Source organism: Eptatretus burgeri, unplaced genomic scaffold (assembly GCF_056783735.1).
Source record: "Eptatretus burgeri isolate ZD-2024b unplaced genomic scaffold, Ebu_testis_v1 Ebu_testis_scaffold_3153, whole genome shotgun sequence".
NCBI classification, from domain to species: domain Eukaryota; kingdom Metazoa; phylum Chordata; class Myxini; order Myxiniformes; family Myxinidae; genus Eptatretus; species Eptatretus burgeri.
In genome coordinates, this window is record NW_028225101.1 from 569893 (window position 1) to 589819 (window position 19927).

Here is a 19927-nt window from a genome sequence, read left to right on the forward strand (position 1 = left end):
TGCGTGCACATGTGAGTGCGAGTGCGGGCGGATACGTACGGTTGTGGGTGCGGGCACATGTGGGTGCTGGTACGTGCACATGTGGGTGCGGGCGGGTGCTGGTGCGTGCAGGCGGGGGTGGGTGCGTGCACATGTGGGTGCGGGCGGGTGCTGGTGCGTGCAGGCGGGGGTGGGTACGTGCACATGTGGGTGCGGGCGGGTGCTGGTGCGTGCAGGCGGGGGTGGGTGCGTGCACATGTGGGTGAGGGCGGGGGCTGTTAGGCTGTCAAAAAGTGTTGTCAACCTTCTTGGCTCCCTTCCAAAGGGTGTGTAAGAGCCGCGAAGGTGAATCATTTTCCCTATTTTTCCGTCCTCCGATGGGAGCTTTTTTTCCAGCAAAATGTTCCCACAACCGTTGGGGGATGAAAACGGTGCAGGCGCACAACATGGCATCGGTCGCCTTGGTAACAAGGAACAACTAAAACGGTGCTCAGGAAAAACTTCACCACGTGTTGTGTTTGACTCATGATTGTGGCCCTCGGGGCATCATGATTGATGAGCTGCCCTCAGGGCAGCGCCCTTGAGGAGTGCACATACCCACAGACCTTTAGACCCCTTATGACCCTTTAAACGCATGTACACCCTTTACACTTCTTGGACTCTTTAAACCCCAACTACTATTGGGACATGCCCTTTCAATACCATCAACCTTTAAACCCCGAAAGAGCCTTAAACCCATGTCGACCCTTTACACTTCTTGGACTCCTTAAACCCTAACTACTATTGGGATATACCATCAACCTTTAGACCCCTTATGACCCTTTAAACCCATGTCGACCCTTTACACTTCTTGGACTCCTTAAACCCTAACTACTATTGGGATATACCATCAACCTTTAGACCCCTTATGACCCTTTAAACCCGTGTCGACCATTTACACTTCTTGGACTCCTTAAACCCGAAGTACTATTGAGACATACCATCAACCTTTAGACCCTTTAAAGAGCCTTTAAAACCTGAGACCTTTGAATACCCTTTTGACGCGAACTACTTTTGGAACGTACCATTTAAAACTTCTTGGTAAACATGTCAAATAATCAGGTCAAAAGAAAGAAAAAAATCAGGGTAATTAGATAACGAACATAAAATGTGTTCGTGATTTCCAGTACACTTTATTTATTTATTTGCAGCCTGTAACTGCTTTGCTGCATCATTTTCTGGGGATGCAGCTGCGTCGCTGATGCCTCTGTTATTCCCTCTGTTACCAGCACGATGGTCCTCATTTTGCTGACCTCAGAAGGATGACAGGTGGAGCAGTCAACCCACCTGATGATGTTATTTAACAGCACGACAGGGGCTCAAATGCAAGTCCCTCGGATCTTGAGCCAGCCACCTCAACCGTAAAGCCAACACCAGTTCGAGCCCGCGTCGCACCGTTAGATCGAGTCATCGAAAGTGGGACATCCTCACTCATTGCAGGCAACAAGGGCTGTTCGAGGGAAGACTGCATCTCCAACAACGGTGTCGTCACTGGATGTAGCACACATGTCAACAACACAGCACACGTGTCAACCTTCAACCATGGTCTATGTCAGTAACTTTTAGATGTCATCGCAGAAGATCGACATGGGTGAATATAAACTCCATAAGTTAAAAAGGTGTAAACCGTTTAAGCTTGTGGACTGTGAAGTTTATATTCACCCACAAGAAATAAGGCTGTGTGGGGTTAAGAGGGGGTGGGTTTCCCCATTTCACCATGTGGCCGAGACCTCATTTAACTGTAATATTTTGGTTTCGTGTAATTTGACTGTTATTGTTGAGTTTACTAAATTAAATAATGCACATGTCTCAGTTACCTGGAAGTTTGTGATGGTGTGCAGTGACATCGCAATGTGCAGGTCACAATGGACAAAACAACTGGGTATCTGCCAAAGTGTCGAGGACAGCCAAGTGACAGGTGAGAAGGTTATGCAAGGCCTACCCAGTGATCTTTATCCATTGTGTAGATGATGCAGACAATCAGTAGCAACAACAAAACCAATATCGCAATCATGATGAGGAAGCGCATCTGCTCCATCAAGGTCACCCATGTGGGCTTGTCTGCGGTTAAATACGGAAGGTCAGACAACATGGCTTTGCACAATCAGACATTGCGGTGTTCGTGGAAGACTCACTATACTTGTGACTTGCTCTTCCGTTTTCATCATCTTAAAAGGTTCCTCGATGTATCGATGATGTGGAGTAACTTTACACTTGATTCCCACGAGAGGCCTCATTTTGTCGAATCATCTTCAACGGATGTTCCGAGTCTATCAAGTGAACAATCATAGAGACAATTAGACCAAAAAGTCCCAAAACACCATGAAGACCTAAAAGAACCTGGAGACATTGAAATACCCAAAAGACCCCGAAGACCCAAAAATGCCTCAAAGACATAGAAGACTCAAAAGACCGAAAATACACCAAAGACAAAAGACCACAAGGACCCAAAAGACCAATAATACCCAGAGGACTCAAAAGACCTTAAATACCCAGATGACTCCAAAACACTCACAGGACACAAAAAAGGGACCGTGAACAACCAAAAGATCCAGACGACCCAAAAGGCGCAGAACATCCAAAAGACCCTGAGGACACAAAAGACCCAGAAGAGACAAAATACCTCGAGGACCTAAAAGACACAATGGGACTATCGTGGACCCATGGAAATTCTGCATCATGTAAAATGTGACTTCAGGTCCCTAACCCCGCCCCCCCCACACCCACACACAATCCCATGTCCTTAACCCCCCTCCCAACTCTGACTTCTCTTCCCCCCCCCCCACCACCACACCCAAACTCTGTGCTCCCCTCCGCCTTTTTTCAAACCTCAAACCCCCTCTCAACCCAATGTCCTCAACTCCACCTCCACCTCCTTGAAAGCCTCAAACCTCTCGATCCCAATTCTGTCCCCTCTCTGCCCTCCCACCCCTAAGCCAACTCTGTCATCCCCTACACTCTTCTTCTTCAAGTCCTCAACTGCCCCAAACCCAAAGTACTTAATCCACCTTCCAACCCCAAGTCCTCAATCCCCCCCCACTCCCTTTCCAACGTCTCAATCTTCCTCTTTCAACTGCATGCACCCTCACCAACAATTCTCTGTCCTCCCCTCCCTATTTCCCTCCTTGTTCTTAACAACATTACACAAATATACACAGGGAACTTTGGCACATGAGAAGGTCATTCGGCCTTTCATGCCTGCGTTGTACTCTTTATTCAGACCCTCCATAACCTCGCTCTTCCCATTTCCATGAAGTTCGATGTTGCAGAGAAAAAAAGTCAATATGGGTAAATAAAGGAGTTAGCTTTTGTTGTGTGGTCTGGAAATAATAAAAACAAACAAAGAATAAAACCATCACTCGAAAGCATCTGAAAATGCAAAGCTCGTCCGCATCTGCTTTGTATTCGGACTTCTTCTTCTTCCATGCACTGCTTCTTCTTCTTCTTCTTCTTCTTCTTCTAAACATGACAAAAACAGCTCAAAAAAAAATACAATTTCAGACGACCTTGACCTTTTGACCGAAAAAACAATCGGCTTCAGTGATCCAATATGCAAACCCTTCTCAAATTTAAAGTCAATCAGATGGAAATGGACGATTTGGTGACTTTGACCTTGTGACCTCAAAACAATCAGCTTCCAGCTTTTGATTGATGAACCAATTCAGTGACCCGATATGCAAATTCTAAAAAATTTCAGGTCAATCGGATGAAAATTGATGATTTTATGTGACGTCGTCCTTTGACCTTTTGACCGAATTATTAATTTGTCTTGTCCACATTCTCAGCCTAAAACTTTGGTGAAAATTTAATGGCTGACGATGGGACCACACGAAAGAAGAAGTTGAAAATTTGATGACAAAAGCACAAATGGGGGGGAAAAAAGTTACGGCCCGGTCAGACACACACGCACGTGATTATAAAATCCCGTTTTTTAATCCGCTAATCTCCGCTAATCATCATGAAGATTATGCTAACCACGTGCCGGTATCTCTGTCGTTTATCACGGGCAACTTGACGCTTCAAAGTATTTTTAAAATGAAGGAAAAACAAATCTCCATAATCCCCAAGTGGGTCCATTTTGGCAATTTAAAGATCTATCAGGATTTATTATATTAATCTGCATATTAAATTGGAAACCAAATGAGGAAGGAAGCCATTGTTGGGAACGGCTCTGGTTATGCCTGCTGCGTTACCAGAATAATGCTGCTGCGTAATATTTGAAGACCCAACAGTTGTGTTGGACTGTATTGTGCTGGGAGGCCCTCCGGTTGTGTAGAATTGCTGCGTGGTACTGGGAAGCCCTGCAGTTGGGTTGAGCTGCTGTGTAATGTTCGGAGACCCTCCAGTTGTGTTGGAATGCAGTGTTGTGCTGGGAGGCCCTCCATTTGGGTAGAATGACTTGTAGTGCTGGGAGACCCTCCAGTTGTGTGGAATGGCTGTGTCATGCTGGGAGACCTTCCAGTTGTGTTGAGCTGCTGTATAATGCTCGGAGACCCTCTAGTTGTGTTGGACTGCAGTGTTGTGCTGGGAGGCCCTCCATTTGGATAAAATGGCTGTGTAGTGCTGGAAGACCCTCCAGTTTTGTGGAATGGCTGTGTCGTGCTGGGAGACCTTCCAGTTGTGTTGAGCTGCTGTGTAATGTCCGGAGACCTTCCAGTTGTGTTGAGCTGCTGTGTAATGTTCGGAGACCCTCCATTTGTATTGAGCTGCATGTTGTTCAGAGATCCTCCAGTTTTGTGTAACTGCTGTGGTGGCGGTAAGCCCTCCAGTTTTGTGGAACTGCTGTCTGGTGCTGAGAGGCCCTCCAGTTGTGTTGAACTGCTGTGTGGTGCTGGTAGGCCCTCCAGTTGTGTTGAACTGCCGTGTGGTGCTGGGAGACCCTCCAGTTGTGTTGAACTGCTGCGTGGTGCTGGGAGGCCCTCCAGTCATGTTGAACTGCTGCGTGGTGCTGGGAGGCCCTCCAGTTGTGTTGAACTGCTGCGTGGTGCTGGGAGGCCCTCCAGTCATGTTGAACTGCTGCGTGGAGCTGGGAGGCCCTCCAGTTGTGTTGAACTGCCGTGTGGTGCTGAGAGACCCTCCAGTTGTGTTGAACTGCTGCGTGGTGCTGGGAGGCCCTCCAGTCATGTTGAACTGCTGCGTGGAGCTGGGAGGCCCTCCAGTTGTGTTGAACTGCCGTGTGGTGCTGGGAGACGCTCCAGTTGTGTTGAACTGCTGCGTGGTGCTGGGAGACCTTCCAATTGTGTTGAGCTACTGTATAATGCTCGGAGACCCTCCAGTTGTGTTGGACTGCAGTGTTGTGCTGGGAGGCCCTCCATTTGGGTAAAATGGCTGTGTAGTGCTGGGAGACGCTCCAGTTGTGTTGAACTGCTGCGTGGTGCTGGGAGACCTTCCAATTGTGTTGAGCTACTGTATAATGCTCGGAGACCCTCCAGTTGTGTTGGACTGCAGTGTTGTGCTGGGAGGCCCTCCATTTGGGTAAAATGGCTGTGTAGTGCTGGAAGACCCTCCAGTTTTTTGGAATGGCTGTGTCGTGCTGGGAGACCTTCCAGTTGTGTTGAGCTGCTGTGTAATGTTTGGAGACCCTCCATTTGTATTGAACTGCATGTTGTTCAGAGACGCTCCAGTTTTGTGGAACTGCTGCATGGTGCTGGGAGGCCCTTCAGTTGTGTGGAATTGCTTTGTAATGTTCGGAGACCCTCCAGTTGTGTTGAACTTCTGCGTGGTGCTGGGAAGCCCTCCAATTTTGTGGAACTGCTGCATGGTGCTGGGAGACCCTCCAGTTGTGTTGAACTGCTGTCTGGTGCTGAGAGGCCCTCCAGTTTTGTGGAACTGCTGTCTGGTGCTGAGAGGCCCTCCAGTTGTGTTGAACTACTGCGTGGTGCTGGTCTGCCCTCCAGTTGTGTTGAACTGCCGTGCGGTGCTGGGAGACCCTCCGGTTGTGTTGAACTGCTGCGTGGTGCTGGGAGGCCCTCCAGTTGTGTGGAACTGCTGTATGGTGGTAGGAGGCTCTCCAGTTGTGTGGAACTACTGCACGGTGGTAGGAGGCTCTCCAGTTGTGTTGAGCTGCTGTATCATGTTTGGAAGCCCTCCAGTTGTGTTGCACTGCTGCGTGATGCTGGGAGGCCCTCCAGATGTGTGGAACTGCTGTATGGTGGTCGGAGGCTCTCCAGTTGTGTGGAACTACTGCACGGTGGTAGGAGGCTCTCCAGTTGTGTGGAACTACTGCACGGTGGTAGGAGGCTCTCCAGTTGTGTGGAACTACTGCACGGTGGTAGGAGGCTCTCCAGTTGTGTGGAACTACTGGATGGTGGTAAGAGGCTCTCCAGTTGTGTGGAACTGCTGTATGATGCTCGGAGGCCCTCCAAGTTATGTGGAACTGATGCATGGTGCTGGTATGCCCTTCAGTTGTGTTGGGCGGATGGGTGGTGCTCAGAGGCCCTCCAGCTGTGTGGAACTGCTGTGTGTTGCTGACAGGCCCTCCAGCTGTGTGGAACTGCTGCCTACTGATGGGAGACACTTCATCCTCGCTGGTGTAGACCTGCACAGTTCGGTTGTTCGGTTGCAGGTTTGGAAGCATTCTTTTCAAACCTGGCCCAAGAAAGAACACAATGTTCGCTGTTAAATTGTCCTCAATACCACAGAGCCAATATGACACCTGAGGTGGACAAGGAGGGATAATAACTACACTTTAAATTTTTACTTTAAAAATTAAATTTAATGGAAATAACATACTCAACATCTTCTGCAGCATGTTGTGAGAAAAATAAATCAAAGCACAATCAAGCAAAACAAGAGCAGCCCGTTTCCAAAGTGAAAATTATCGGTGACCCACAGACTTCTTAGGTCTTTAATTCAAGTCCTTCTGTTGCCATTGGAAGCATCTGCCGGTGGCAGTGTCAATGCAGGGCGTGAAGAGGAGCATGGAACAATAAGCACATCATCGATCGTGTGCTCGATCCAGGTTAGAATCCGGGTTTTTTTGCTGGGAATGTGTGCTTGAAACAGAACGGTCTTGGGCTTGGCTCATAGAGGAGCGAAACAACAATGGACAGTCGGTTCAAAACTACCAAAGGGTATGGGGTGGATCAACCTACAAAAGGAGGAAGAACCAGTGTGTGCTTATGTGTTTGTCTGTTTGTTTGTTTGTTTGTCGCGTTACTCCGCCTGCAGTTCTGGGCCGATGACATCTCCACTTGCTACACATGATCACGTGACCCAAATTCGGGGTTTTTTTTAATCTTGGGGGAGTATGTTGGGTGGGGGGGGGACACAAATCCTCCGTGTAAATGTGTATCATGTTCCTGTCCCCACGTTTTCCAGTGAAGTGAGGTGTTTTGAATTGCACAGCAGGAAGTAGTTTGAATTACACGTTTGAATAAGGATAATAGAATAACCACGCCTCCTCCTCCCCTCCCCCCCCCCCAGCCGTCGGGAATGGTTGCTTCCAGTTACACAAAAAACGAGTAACGATGACAGCACCATCGTCCAATGTTGGTTATGTTCATTTGTCTTCCTGTTGTTTAACAACTTTTATAACTAACTTGTGATGTTCCGGAAAACTTCTTGCTCATTCTTGCACATCCATTTCACTATTTTATTTATTTTATTGAAAACATCGTTCAATGTATCATCTTCGTTGGACATAACTACAAATTATTTATTTTTACGAGTCATGTGTTTCATATAATTTTCAAATTCCCTTTTACATCATGTTGAATTGTTATCTTTCCAACAATTATTTATAACTGAATAATTTAACGGGAATAAAATAAATGCACCGTATGAGCATTATTTATTGTTGAGTGACGAGGGAGTTGAAGGAATTGTTGTGGGAATGACTCGTAGGGGATAATAAATGCTTAATATAGCGTAGAAGTTTCTTTAATAACTGTTGAAGCGTATAAGTAACTAAATGTGATATTTGAACAGATGGTTGGTACTTCAGAATTTTAAAATACATGAAAACAAACACGACATGATAAAAAATAACACCGAAGCTTTTCGTGCTGTACTTTGTTGGGGAAATTATTCCTCTTTAGACAAATGGCCCTTGCCTCAGTCTGACTCGGTCAAAGTGTTTGTTTTTTTTGACTCTCTACTGTTCTATTATTTAATTGTTAAGGCCTAAGACCTACATATAATCTTGTCTTTCTTTGCCACTTTGGACATTTGTTTAATTCTTTGCAAGTACAAGGTGACCGGTCTGATAAAACTGTACTTTCGCCTATATGCTATCAAAAAAACCCTCTCCACTCTCAAAATGTATATATGTATGAGGGAGAGGTTCATTGAGAAAGGAGTTGTGGACGAGGGTGAGAACCTGAACTAGTGGATAAATTAGAAATAAATTGTACTAAAAGAAAGAACTACTTGTGGACATTTGATTTATCTGGTGTCTGTGATTTTATTAACACGATACTTTTAAAACCGAGTCGGCTTGACGTTAAACCCTGCAAGGAGAACAACATTCCACAACAACTTGAAGAATTCTACAACGATCACTCGAGGTTGGGTGGAAAATCCACATCAACTTCTCAAGGTGATACACAGCAAAGAAACCAGAAACAATGAACACATGTGCTTTTATAAGCATGTCCAAGTAAAAGCGACACCGATTGGTTCTGCGGCCGTGACGTCAATCAGATTCCGAACGCTCATTGGTTGATGCCGTCACCGCTATCTTGGCTCCAATTGGCTTGAGCAGAGTTGTCCGAGATCACATACCATTCGTGTCATTACCTCCAACCATCGCAAACGCTGCAGTCTAACTTTGGATGAAAATGATGCAAAATACGACTGGTTATAAAACGACCAAATCTTTTTCTGACGTCATCCTCACACATCTTCTCCCCTCTATGTCTCGTCCACTGAGGATGCACGAGCTAAGAGCATTCCTGATTCGCACCTCTCACACCTTCCTCTAACCCCACGCCGCATGACACGCCGCACTGCATTTGCACTTCCCACTCCCACACCATGGACACCCTCAGTTTTCCTCCCTCCTCGAGGTCGCTCCTACACCTCAACTGTATCTCCTTTTTCTGGACTACCTCATATTTTCCTTGGGTGTGTGTGTGTGTGTGTGTGTGTGTGTGTGTGTGTGTGTGTGTGTGTGTGTGTATGTGTGTATGATGGCACCTGTTATGTGTAGCATACGTTAAGACTGTATAAGTTTATTGGGGTAACTCTGCACTGTGTCTTTTTGTGTAAATATTTGCATTTCTTTTGCCCAACCCACCAATTCCTTGCTTTCCCCTGCTGTACATCTTTGCGAATAAACCCGTTAATGTGCCACATCATTTTCCTTGCTTTATTATAATAAATGTGCCTTGTTATAAATGTACCCAGCTCGTTTTTATCTTTTCCTCCATTGGTCCAACACGATCCGCACATCAGCATATCCAGGAAGTTAGACCCCAAAAATCTGCTTCTTAGCCGGTGTGTACTCGGCAGCTCTGCTCGGCTGTACCTGATATGGTATCGCACGTACTCATCGAGGGCACGATTCCCCGATAAGGCGACCACGTGTTCCCAGGTAAACTGCAGTCAGACGGAGGACACTGGGTCACGTGGTTTTTAGCTCGCCTGTTCAAAGAACAGAGAGCTATCGCGATACCCCCGGCGTGAGCGTGAGCGTGAAAATATTAAAGTTTTTGGTGCAAGTTATTTAGAAGTTTGCCATTCATTTAATATGTGTACTAGGATGCTGTATTCGGCATGGAGGTTCCTTTGTGGTATATTATATTGATGGAGTGAAGTTGAAATTAAAAAAATAATTTCAAATGTTTTAAATTTTTGACCTGTTTTGAACTTAACTTTTTTGTCGCACATCAACGTTAAAGTTTTTGGTGCAAGTTATTTAGAAGCTTGCCATTCATTTAATATGTGTACTAGGATGCTGATATTTGGCATGGAGGTTCCTTTTGGGGTATACTATTGATGTGGTGAAGTTGAAATAAAAAATGATTTTAATTATTTTTAAAAATTTCAACCTAAGATGGTGTCAAAGCCACCCAATGCTCGCCTGTTTATACTAGAACTAGACGCTTGCCATTCATTTAATATGTGTACTGGTTTACTGATTACAATATACAAATACATATATTGCTTTAAAATTATTTGGATCAGACTTCACTGCAATGCTTTATAAAAAATATTATTAGACGTCTTTTAAAAACGATAAATGTATAAACAGGCCAGCATTGGGTGGCTTTGACACCAACTCTCTGGTATTATTGGCGTTTGCGATCGATTAGCAACCCGCCGTGACATGAACTTATTCGTGTGTGACAGTCATGATTCCCGGTGAGAAATCATGGATATCCCCTCCCTCATAGTATCACCACAACCCTGGGTCCTCAACAATCGATTCGATTTGATTCGATGTGGATCACTCTCTCCATTCTTGTGTAGTTTTTATTGTTGACGATGTGAATCACTCTCTCAATCCTTGTGTGGTTTATCGTGGATTCGGAAGAATTCCACCTTCACGGGTTAAAAACGGAACATTCAGGAATTCTTTCTGGCTTTGTGCTTCGGGACAATTTGATGATTCCTTATCGAGATGATTCGAATGAATGTGTTCCTCTGAGAGATCTGATGTTTGAATTATTCATTTGGGATCTAAATGAAGACATATATAAGTAATGTTGTTATGATTCGTGTTTTTTAATCTTTAAGTTTATTTTATTTTTTTTGGAAGTTGTTTTGTAAAATATTTCTTCAATGGTTCATGGAAGTGAATCTGAGTGCTTTAGTCTGAGGTATTCAATTGCATTGTTATCCAGTGGCTTCATTGTTCATTGTTTATTTATTTATTACACATTCATCCAACAAGATGACATGGAATATGGATTTCATGTTTTTACATTCTTCAATAAAATTAGGCGAAAGTCAGAGGTCTTCCATTCGCTGTTTCAAATCCTGAAGGTCGGCCTTGTAGCGATTGTACGCCTCCCATATTGCTTCCAGCTTCTCATCAGGGGTTGCGTCACCACTTAAGGAAACCATTTCGGTGGTCTGCATGTGGCTCTCCACTAAAAGAGGGTTGGGGGCCAAGGGTAGACATTTGTAATCCAACCATTGTGACGTAGTACACTCCCCTTAATTACCCCTCTCTTCACTTAGCTTCCCCCAAAACTACTACTTCCCTGATATAGCCCTCCCCTTACATATCCCCCCTTACACACCCCTCCCTTCACTTACCTCCTCCTGAACTTACCCCTCCTCTTACATACCCTTTCCCTTACTTACCTCTTCCCTTATATATCCCTACTCTTACTTATCCCTCCCCTTACTTACCCCCACTTACTTACCCCTGCTCTTAATCATCCCTGTAGTGTCAGAAGAGCATTCAGACAGACACGAGAGCAAGTAGCAGCCCCCATACAGCACAATCCCCTGTTACTTATCGCTCCTTTCACTTACCTACCTCCAAACTTACCCGTTCCCCTGCCTGTCCCCCAAATTGACGCCTGTCGTATCTGAACTTTGTGCATTTTTTTCCTTTTCCCTCCACAATCCCTGACCCTTCATTCTTTCCCCCCTCTTCACCTCCTCCCCCCACAAGTCCTTGAGACGTGTGTGAGACCTTTTAAAAACATTAACGTTCAAGTGAAGAACAAAGTGGCTGATAATAAGTACTCTCGCTCTCGTGCTCTTCACTTTACCTCTCTTCCCTTCACAGTGAAGTTTGCGGTGAAGTTGTTAATAATTAATTAATTGTACGCTCCCTTTGCGGCTCTTCACCACCGCCACTTACGGGTCCAACGTTCCCGCTCGAAGACGCCACAAATGGAGCTCGTGTGTTGAGAAAGATGATGAGAGTGAATGGAGAGACGGAGACTCACCTGGAATCTGTTGCAGGTTCTTCATGGTCTCGTTCAACTTTCTGTTGAGCATGTTGAAGGTCTGCAGGTGTTTTGCAAACGGGTATTCCTTTGGTTCCTGCCCACAAAACGGGTACTTTCTCACTCAAGTGCACATTCTTTCCGATGAATCCCACTTTACTTTTTTACACAAAGGTCTGTTTGTATCCCTTGAGGTTCATTTGTCCATTGGGTCCGCGAATATGGAGGAATTTTAACCTCCAGCTCCATACAATTCCCCCTTTCTTCACATCCCTCTCTCCTCTCCATTGTTATCCTCCCTTCTCAATTCATCTCCCCCGACACCCCGGCGGTGCCGGTACGTAATAAATATGTGGACTCCATGTGTGACGTCATTATTGTTTTGACGCTTCATTTTTCGGTCGCACTCACAAATTGAGAGCTGCGAGGAAATGACGAAGAGAGCCTGATATGATGAAGATCGAACAAAGAGGTTTTCGTTCGTATCGCCTCCTCCAGAGAGGTCATCCATCAAGTCCAGCGCGAAGTAGGCCGCATGTCCTGACACCGCCCTGGACACTCGCCGCCATGTTTTCGGCCGTCAAGATCCATTTCTGGATGTTTATATTGAAGGTTTTACAGAAAATTTCCTCTTTGGAAAAATAATGTAAGTTTATCGTCTTTTTTGATGAACACAATTGTCGTGAAAGTCCATTATTCCGACATTCAGTGTGGAAAGTTTCTTTGGGGTATACTATTGTGACAGTCTTTTTAAAACGTGGATTTACCCCCTTTTGCCCCGAACAAGCCCCTAACAGCTTGGGGTGTGTAGGCTTAGGCTAGCGTGTGTAGGCCTAGGCTGGCGTGTGTAGGCCTAGGCTAGCGTGTGTAGGCCTAGGCTAGCGTGTGTAGGCCTAGGCTAGCGTGTGTAGGCCTAGGCTAGCGTGTGTAGGCCTAGGCTGGCGTGTGTAGGCCTAGGCTAGCGTGTGTAGGCCTAGGCTAGCGTGTGTAGGCCTAGGCTAGCGTGTGTAGGCCTAGGCTAGCGTGTGTAGGCCTAGGCTAGCGTGTGTAGGCCTAGGCTGGCGTGTGTAGGCCTAGGATCGCGTGTGTAGGCCTAGGCTAGCGTGTGTAGGCCTTGGCTCGCGTGTGTAGGCCTAGGGAAGCGTGTGTAGGCCTAGGCTGGCGTGTGTAGGCCTAGGCTAGCATGTGTAGGCCGAGACACGCTCGCGCATCGTGTTGACGGCCAACAAAATGGCGGCCACGCTACACACAGCCGCTTCGATCCAATGAGCTCAATTGATCGTCTTGTTCGCGCTCTCGTGTATGTATTACCTTTTTGGCTTCTTCTGAAACTTTCCTCGGGGGAGTTTCCTTCAGCATACGATCGCTCTCCGCCATTCCTCGTTCAAGGCTCACTCGATTATTACCACGCGGCGGCAGAATCTTCCTCTTCACGGAAAAGACCCGGGCATTTCTCAGAACTACAGCGATCAAGATATTGCACACCAACAGGCAGAAATGAATGAAAGGTCGAGGGTGTGAGTAATGAGCTTCTAAAATATTGCATTGTCGACAGAGGAGCAGCTTTCACAGATATCATCTGATAACAATCTAAAAAAAGACAAGGACAAATGTGTCCAAGAGCAGCGTCCTAACTGTTATGTTGAACATTATGTTGAACTGTTTTCCCGTTTCGTTTCGTCTTTTCTTGAAATTGAATCTCCATCTTGCTTCACGTAAAGGGTTGGTAGTGGGCTTAATACGCCCGATAATTAAATTAATCAGAACCGTCGAGGCCGATGATAACACCGCTCGGTTATCCCGCTAGTGGCCTTAGGTGGCTTAAGTGGCCCGTGTCCGGAGTCGACCTACGGCGAGGTGCGATCGCCCGGTCTACCCTCCGCGTGGGTACTTAGGTAGGTCGAATTTGGCGAACAACCCTATCCCACGCGGGGGGCCGATTGGCACGATCGTGATGAGGCCGAAAGGCCCACCCGTGACTCGCTCCCGGCGTTAGTCCGAGAAGGTCACGACAGAATTGTCCGTCCGGTGGGCGACGTGCCGCGATTCGAGTTACCTGGCCGTTCGCACGCCGGCGGGCGCGAATTCGCAACAATATGTTAGTCAGCTTGTATGTTTTTTTTGTTTTTTTTTGTCTGCAATCACGTATAAAAAATTCTGCAGAGCACAGTTATCATTGGAAATTTTTGTAACTTCGCATATCTGAGGCCTATAGAGGTCCCTTTCAGAGCACAAAATGTTGAAGGTCAAAGGTCAAGGTCACTTTGTCACAAATCAGGGGAGTCGACGAAACCCTTATTTTTTGAGTAATTTTGATCGGATCGTCTTCAAACTTCGTGGGAACATAGTTCATGGTCTGGCGCTCAGCTGATTAATTTTTGGTGGCGATTGGCCTTGACCTTCATGGTTAGCGCCTGAGGTCAAACATATTTGACCCCAAGGTCAAATTTTCAAGTTTTAGGAACCATATCGTGTCATACCTCAAATTGAACACCTCGATGAGTGCTTTCTAGATATGTCAAGCTTGAGACATTATGACGTCATTTGGTGACGTTATGAGGCAAAAGCATATTTTTCATGGTTACTCTGTAGAACGATTCTCATCGGAATCTCTCGTAGGCAGATATTCCTCAAGGAGTCGCTCCTGGTGGATAGCAGCTCTGTTCACCGCAGTGTGACCTTAAAGAAGTCACACGTGGTCACCTTTTGGCAAGATACGGGTCACCCTGCGAGTGACATTGGTTTATTTAATGTTTGTTTACTTTATCACTAAAAGGTTTTGTCATTGATGTGAAACTTCACCTGATTTAGTGAAATCGAGTGATATTGAGTTGGGGTCCAAATCGACTCTGCTTGGTAAGATTCGGTTGAAAATATTGTTGCGGTTTTCGCGCCCGCCGGCGTGCGACGGCCACATAACTCGAATCGCGGCACGTCGCCCACCGGACGGACAATCCAGTCGTGACCCTCTCGGACTAACGCCAGGAACCAGTCACGGGTGGACCTTTCGGTCTCACCGCGATCGAGCCAATCAGCCCCCGCGTGGGATAGGGTTGCTCGCCAAATTCGAACTACCTAAGTACCCACGCGGAGGGTAGACCGGGCGATCGCACCTCGCCGCAGGTCGACTTCGGACACGGGCCACTTAAGCGACCCGTTCCGTACTATCAGAATAACCGAGCGGTGTTATCGTCGACCTCGACGGTTCGATTAATTATCGGGCGTATTCAGCCCACTACCAACCCTTTACGTGAAGCAAGATGGGGATTCAATGGAGGAAAAGACGAAGCGAAGCGGGAAACAGTTCAACAATAAAGCACATTTATTCGCGGCACACGGGAAGCACACAAATACAATTCCACCAAATGCACACAAAAAAAAAGAAAACACAATTCCATTTACACAAAAAGCAAACATAAAAGTGAAAACACAGTGCAGAGCTAATACCGACTACCGAGCACACGGCAACACTTATACAATTCTACTTCACAGACGGCGCCGACAACACATACCCAAAACCAAGGAAAAGAAATACCCTCAAGAATGAGGCAGGCCTGAGGCCGAGACCGGGTCGGGCCTACCCGTCTGGTGATGAGACGCGGAGCGGCGATGGCCCCGCAACCCGCGGGCCTCGTGGACGGTGTCTGGTAGGGGGTGGGAACGGGGCCCCCTTGGTCGCACTATCTCAGCGCGGGGGGAAACAGGAGGGGGTTGCTGATGCTCGGGGTATAGAGGATCTTTATTATCCCTGGTGTGCGTCTCCACCTCGGCCAGGTCGCGCTGCCGGCCTCCCTCGGGCGTGCAGCTCCCGGCACCGACGCGAGCACCCCCTCGTCCGACTCTCTTCAGCTTCTCCAGCCACTGCAGGCTTCGGGCTCCAGACTTCCACACTCGTCCCCTCCGTTCCGACTCCTTCTCGTTCTCGACCCCCCTTTCGTTCTCGTTCTCCTTCTCGTTCTCCTTCTCCTTTTCGTTTTCGTTCTCCTTTCCCTTTTCGTTTTCGTTCTCCTTTCGTTCTCGTTCTCCTTCTCCTTTTCGTTTTCGTTCTCCTTTTTCTGACTGACGAACACCGTCCTTTTATCCCCCCGTAACTTCGCCTTTGACCCCCTCCCTTTGACCTTTCACCTCGCTCCCCATTGGCCCGAGAAAAAGTGGGCGTGAAGGCTTTTTGATCCACAAATTTGCATATATCGATCGCCCTGGGGGCGGGGCCAATTCGCCCCTCGCTCACCGATTGGACGGCAAAAAGTGGGCGTGTGTCGTTTTTGATCCGTTTTTGAAGCACAAAATCCGTGATTTTGTACACGCTGTTCGACGCGCGCTCTGCACGAATCCAACACCGGTACCCACAGCGGGGCAAGAACGGTGGCGATGCTACGGTTGCGAGGTGTGACGTGAAGGTCGTGGCGGTTGTGGTGAAGCGGTGGTTGTGGTCGGTGGTTGATGTTGTGGTTGTGATCATGGCGGTTGGTCCAAAATAAAGATAGTAAAAGAAAAACGGCTATCCTGAAGAGTCGCAGCTCGCATAAATGACATGTATTCCCACTAGACAACGGGTTTGGGCCTAACTACACATGCACTTACCGAGATACCTCACCTAAGGGACCTGAATGGTGGTTTGCGAATCTGGTAACCACAACAATATGTTGGGAGATCAGTGGCAACACCAGGGGGGTTTCCTGGTTGCCCGGAACCCCCCCCCTTTCCCAACAAAAAAATATTTACCATTACAGTGACAAACGCAGGGGTTCCCTGGTCACCCAGAACTCATTCTCCCATGAAAGTGTGCCACAAAAAAGGCCAGAAGCCTCAGAAAAACTGTATCAATACAGTACCTAATAAACAATAAACCACGAACAGCTCACAATAATTTATTTGGAAAATTTATAATTTTCTGTTGTTTGGAAACCCCCCCTACCCAATTCCTCGATTTGCCCCTGGAGATGAAGGTTAAGTAAAAGTCAGAAACTGAATTCTCATCTTACAAATGGAAAAGGGGAGTTGGGCTTCAGATACAAATAATAATTTATATTCATCCATAAAAAACTATAATCAGATTGAAGTTCCAGTTTGGATTGAACACGGAAAGTAATCAAAGATTAAGGCTGAAACGATTGGGAAAAATAAACGATTTAATGGTTACCACCTGTACACCTGATCATAAGGACGTAGAAAGAATAAACCCTTACAGGTGATGTGAAGAACTTCCTTTAAGAGGAACAACAAACACAGTTCTGGGATTAAAGATATCCCAAAGTTTGAGAAACAAAATAGAATTTCAGTTCATGTTTACACTTTTAATAAATAAAAATTAATCGTGTGAGTGTGTGTGTGTGTGTGTGTGTGTGTGTGTGTGTGTGTGTGTGTGTGTGTGTGTGTGTGTGTGTGTGTGTGTGTGTGTGTGTGTGTGTGTTTTTACACCTCCATTCTGGTAAAGGCTCATGGTTGACAAAGCAAGTTGTGAACTTTTCTTGTTCTCAGTTTCGTTCCAGGGTTCTTTTCAGGATCGTCACTGAACCCGAGACAGCGTCCAACTGTCGTTCATTTATCGTCGTATTCCTTCCCAGGGATGGTTTTGAAGATTTCAATGAGGACTTTTCTTTGTCACTCCTGCAGCTCCGACTGTCACTTGTACCATTTCAGTTTTCTTCAGTTTCCAAGTCCTCTTGACCTCATTTTTCAGCTGCTGGCATTTGGTCATTTTCCTCATTTCTGTATCATTTCGTCCAAAGTCATTGGGAACTGAAACCTCGATCAACAATGCCGAGTTTTCATTTTCGTGTTTGAGCACCGTGTCTGGACGCAATGCTTTGTTTGCGACGTCCACACTTGACGGGATCATCTTGTCACACGTGACCATTATATGTTCATTTTCAAGGATAGGCTCTGGTTTGTGTTTCCATGATTGTTCTGGGACCCGGATGTTGAAGTGTTTATAGATGTGCCAGTGGATTATTCCACAGATGCTGTCGTGTCTTTCCCTGTACAACTGTTCTGACATGAGTTTTTTACACTCCGAAAGGAGGTGACTGGTTGTTTCTGTTTATACCCCACAAACCTGAATTTTTATTCAATTGGCTCAATCCCGCCATTTTATTAAAAGCATTAGAGTAATGTCCTTGGTCTTGAGTATTTGTGATGACTCGTTCTCAATCGCAATTAATTTGACCACAATTAAATCGATCCCTGTCCTCCCAAGCTCTTTTTTGAATCTTCCTGCTCCTTTGTCATTCTCCCATTTGTGGGAGTATATCTGTTGATATTTATTTTTGTAGTTTTCCTTTTTTACTTTGCAATCACTGGTGCTGTGCTTGTTTCTGTTTCGTTTTCCTGTGTAGTATGTGTAAGTTTCACTTGTTCTCCTTTACCAATAGTCCCCCATGCTCCATGCGTGGAATACGCTTTGCAGTGGATGATGATTTCCTTCTCCTCTAAGATCCAGCTCTGTTCATTTTATCTTCTGCGATTTGTCTGGAGCCAAGTGACTGTTGTTTGGAGAACAGGCGACACCTTTTTGGCTTTTATCTTTGGTGTGGTGCTCTGTGTGAGTTCGTTTGTGTTGATTCAAGGTAAACGAATGACGAAACAATTCAGAACACACAGAACACTTGTACGGTTTCTCCCCAGTGTGAGTTCGTTTGTGGATATTCAAGTGTGATGAATGACGAAACAATTTAGAACACACAGAACACTTGTAAGGTTTCTCCCCAGTGTGAGTTCGTTTATGTTTATTCAAGGTTGATAACCGACTAAAATCCCTCGAACACACAGAACACTTGTACGGTTTCTCCCCAGTGTGAGTTCGTTTATGTTTATTCAAGGTTGATAAGTCACTAAAATCCTTCGAACACACAGAACACTTGTAAGGTTTCTCCCCAGTGTGAGTTCGTTTGTGTTTATTCAAGGTTGATAATTGACGAAAATCCTTCGAACACACAGAACACTTGTACGGTTTCTCTCCAGTGTGAGTTCGTTTGTGTTTATTCAAGGTTGATAATTGACGAAAATCTTTCAAACACACAGAACACTTGAACGGTTTCTCCCCAGTGTGAGTTCGTTTGTGTGTATTCAAGTTTGATAATTGACTAAAATCCTTCGAACACACAGAACACTTGTACGGTTTTTCCCCAGTGTGAGTTCGTTTGTGTTTATTCAAGGTTGATAATTGACTAAAATCCTTCGAACACACAGAACAGTTGTAAGGTTTCTCCTCAGTGTGAGTTCGTTTGTGTTTATTCAAGGTATACAAATGACGAAACAAATTGGAACACACAGAGCACTTGAACGGTTTCTCCCCAGTGTGAACTCGTTTGTGGTTATTCAAGGTATAAAAATGAAGGAACAATTTAGAACACACAGAACACTCATACAGTTTCTCCCCATTGTGTTTATTTTCCCCTTGGTTGTGTTTCTCCCCTTGGTTGGGTTTCTCCCCAGTGTGGTTGGGTTTCTCTCCAGTGTGTTCTTTCTCCCGTTGGTTGCGTTTCTCCCCTTGGTTGTGTTTCTCCCTTTGGTTGGATTTCTCCCCAGTGTGATTGGGTTTCTCCCCAGTGTGAATTTTTCGATGTTGATATCGATTAGATATCTGAGTACATGTCTTGGGATACACTGAGCGATTGTAGGGTTTCTCCCCCAGAGGTATTCTTTGATGTTGATGTAAATTTGATTCACAATCAAACTCCTTGGTCCACACAGAACACGGGTATGGTTGTTCATTTATTTGGATCTGCTTGGGTACCTTTAAATCCCTTGTGTGGATGTCGTGAGACACGCTGTTCAATTTATCAGAGTCCTCACAAGAAGACATTTGCTGATTTAAACAATCTTCTGTGTTGAAGAACTGGGTGGAGTCGGGAAAGGAAACCATTTTAATTTCTTTCTCTGCAAAGACAAAGAACCATCAGAACTAATTTTGTCATGATGTGTTTTGCTCAAGGAATTCTGGGAGACAATCAGGGTCAGATAAATTTTACATGGGGGACGTTAGACTTTCTTTTTTGAAGGAAAGATAAATAAATCTTGATATTTTTTCCGTGTTTGGCGATTCCCAATGACTGGTG

The 19927-nt window shown here is 45.8% G+C and overlaps 2 protein-coding genes across 3 annotated transcripts in view; both read right to left on the reverse strand.

Moving 5' to 3' along the window:
* Positions 1 to 203: 203 nt before the first annotated feature.
* On the reverse strand, positions 204 to 5681 carry LOC147006816 (uncharacterized). Of its 2 annotated transcripts, XM_085867802.1 has the most exons (4): positions 4669 to 5681; positions 4212 to 4629; positions 2154 to 2288; positions 204 to 2079 (listed from the first exon to the last, which is right to left on the reverse strand). In XM_085867802.1, the coding sequence occupies exons 1-2, from the start codon at positions 5140 to 5142 to the stop codon at positions 4516 to 4518; spliced, it is 588 nt and encodes a 195-aa protein (XP_085723928.1). In that variant the 5' UTR covers positions 5143 to 5681; the 3' UTR covers positions 204 to 2079; positions 2154 to 2288; positions 4212 to 4515. The 2 variants fall into 2 exon arrangements, with proteins under 2 accessions (XP_085723928.1, XP_085723927.1); XM_085867801.1 differs by having other exon boundaries at positions 4212 to 5681.
* An 11018-nt stretch (positions 5682 to 16699) lies between these two features.
* LOC147006817 (uncharacterized) overlaps positions 16700 to 19927 on the reverse strand; it is a 32885-nt gene continuing 29657 nt past the window's right edge. The window contains exon 7 of the mRNA XM_085867780.1: positions 16700 to 19748. Within this exon, the coding sequence (XP_085723906.1) occupies positions 18316 to 19748 (1433 nt within the window). The 3' untranslated portion in view covers positions 16700 to 18315. The remainder of the gene's footprint in view (positions 19749 to 19927) is intronic.

Bases quoted from the DNA above. Each gene is read 5' to 3' on its own strand.
- LOC147006816 (XM_085867801.1), bottom strand. From the start codon at position 5,142: ATGACTGGAGGGCCTCCCAGCACCACGCAGCAGTTCAACACAACTGGA.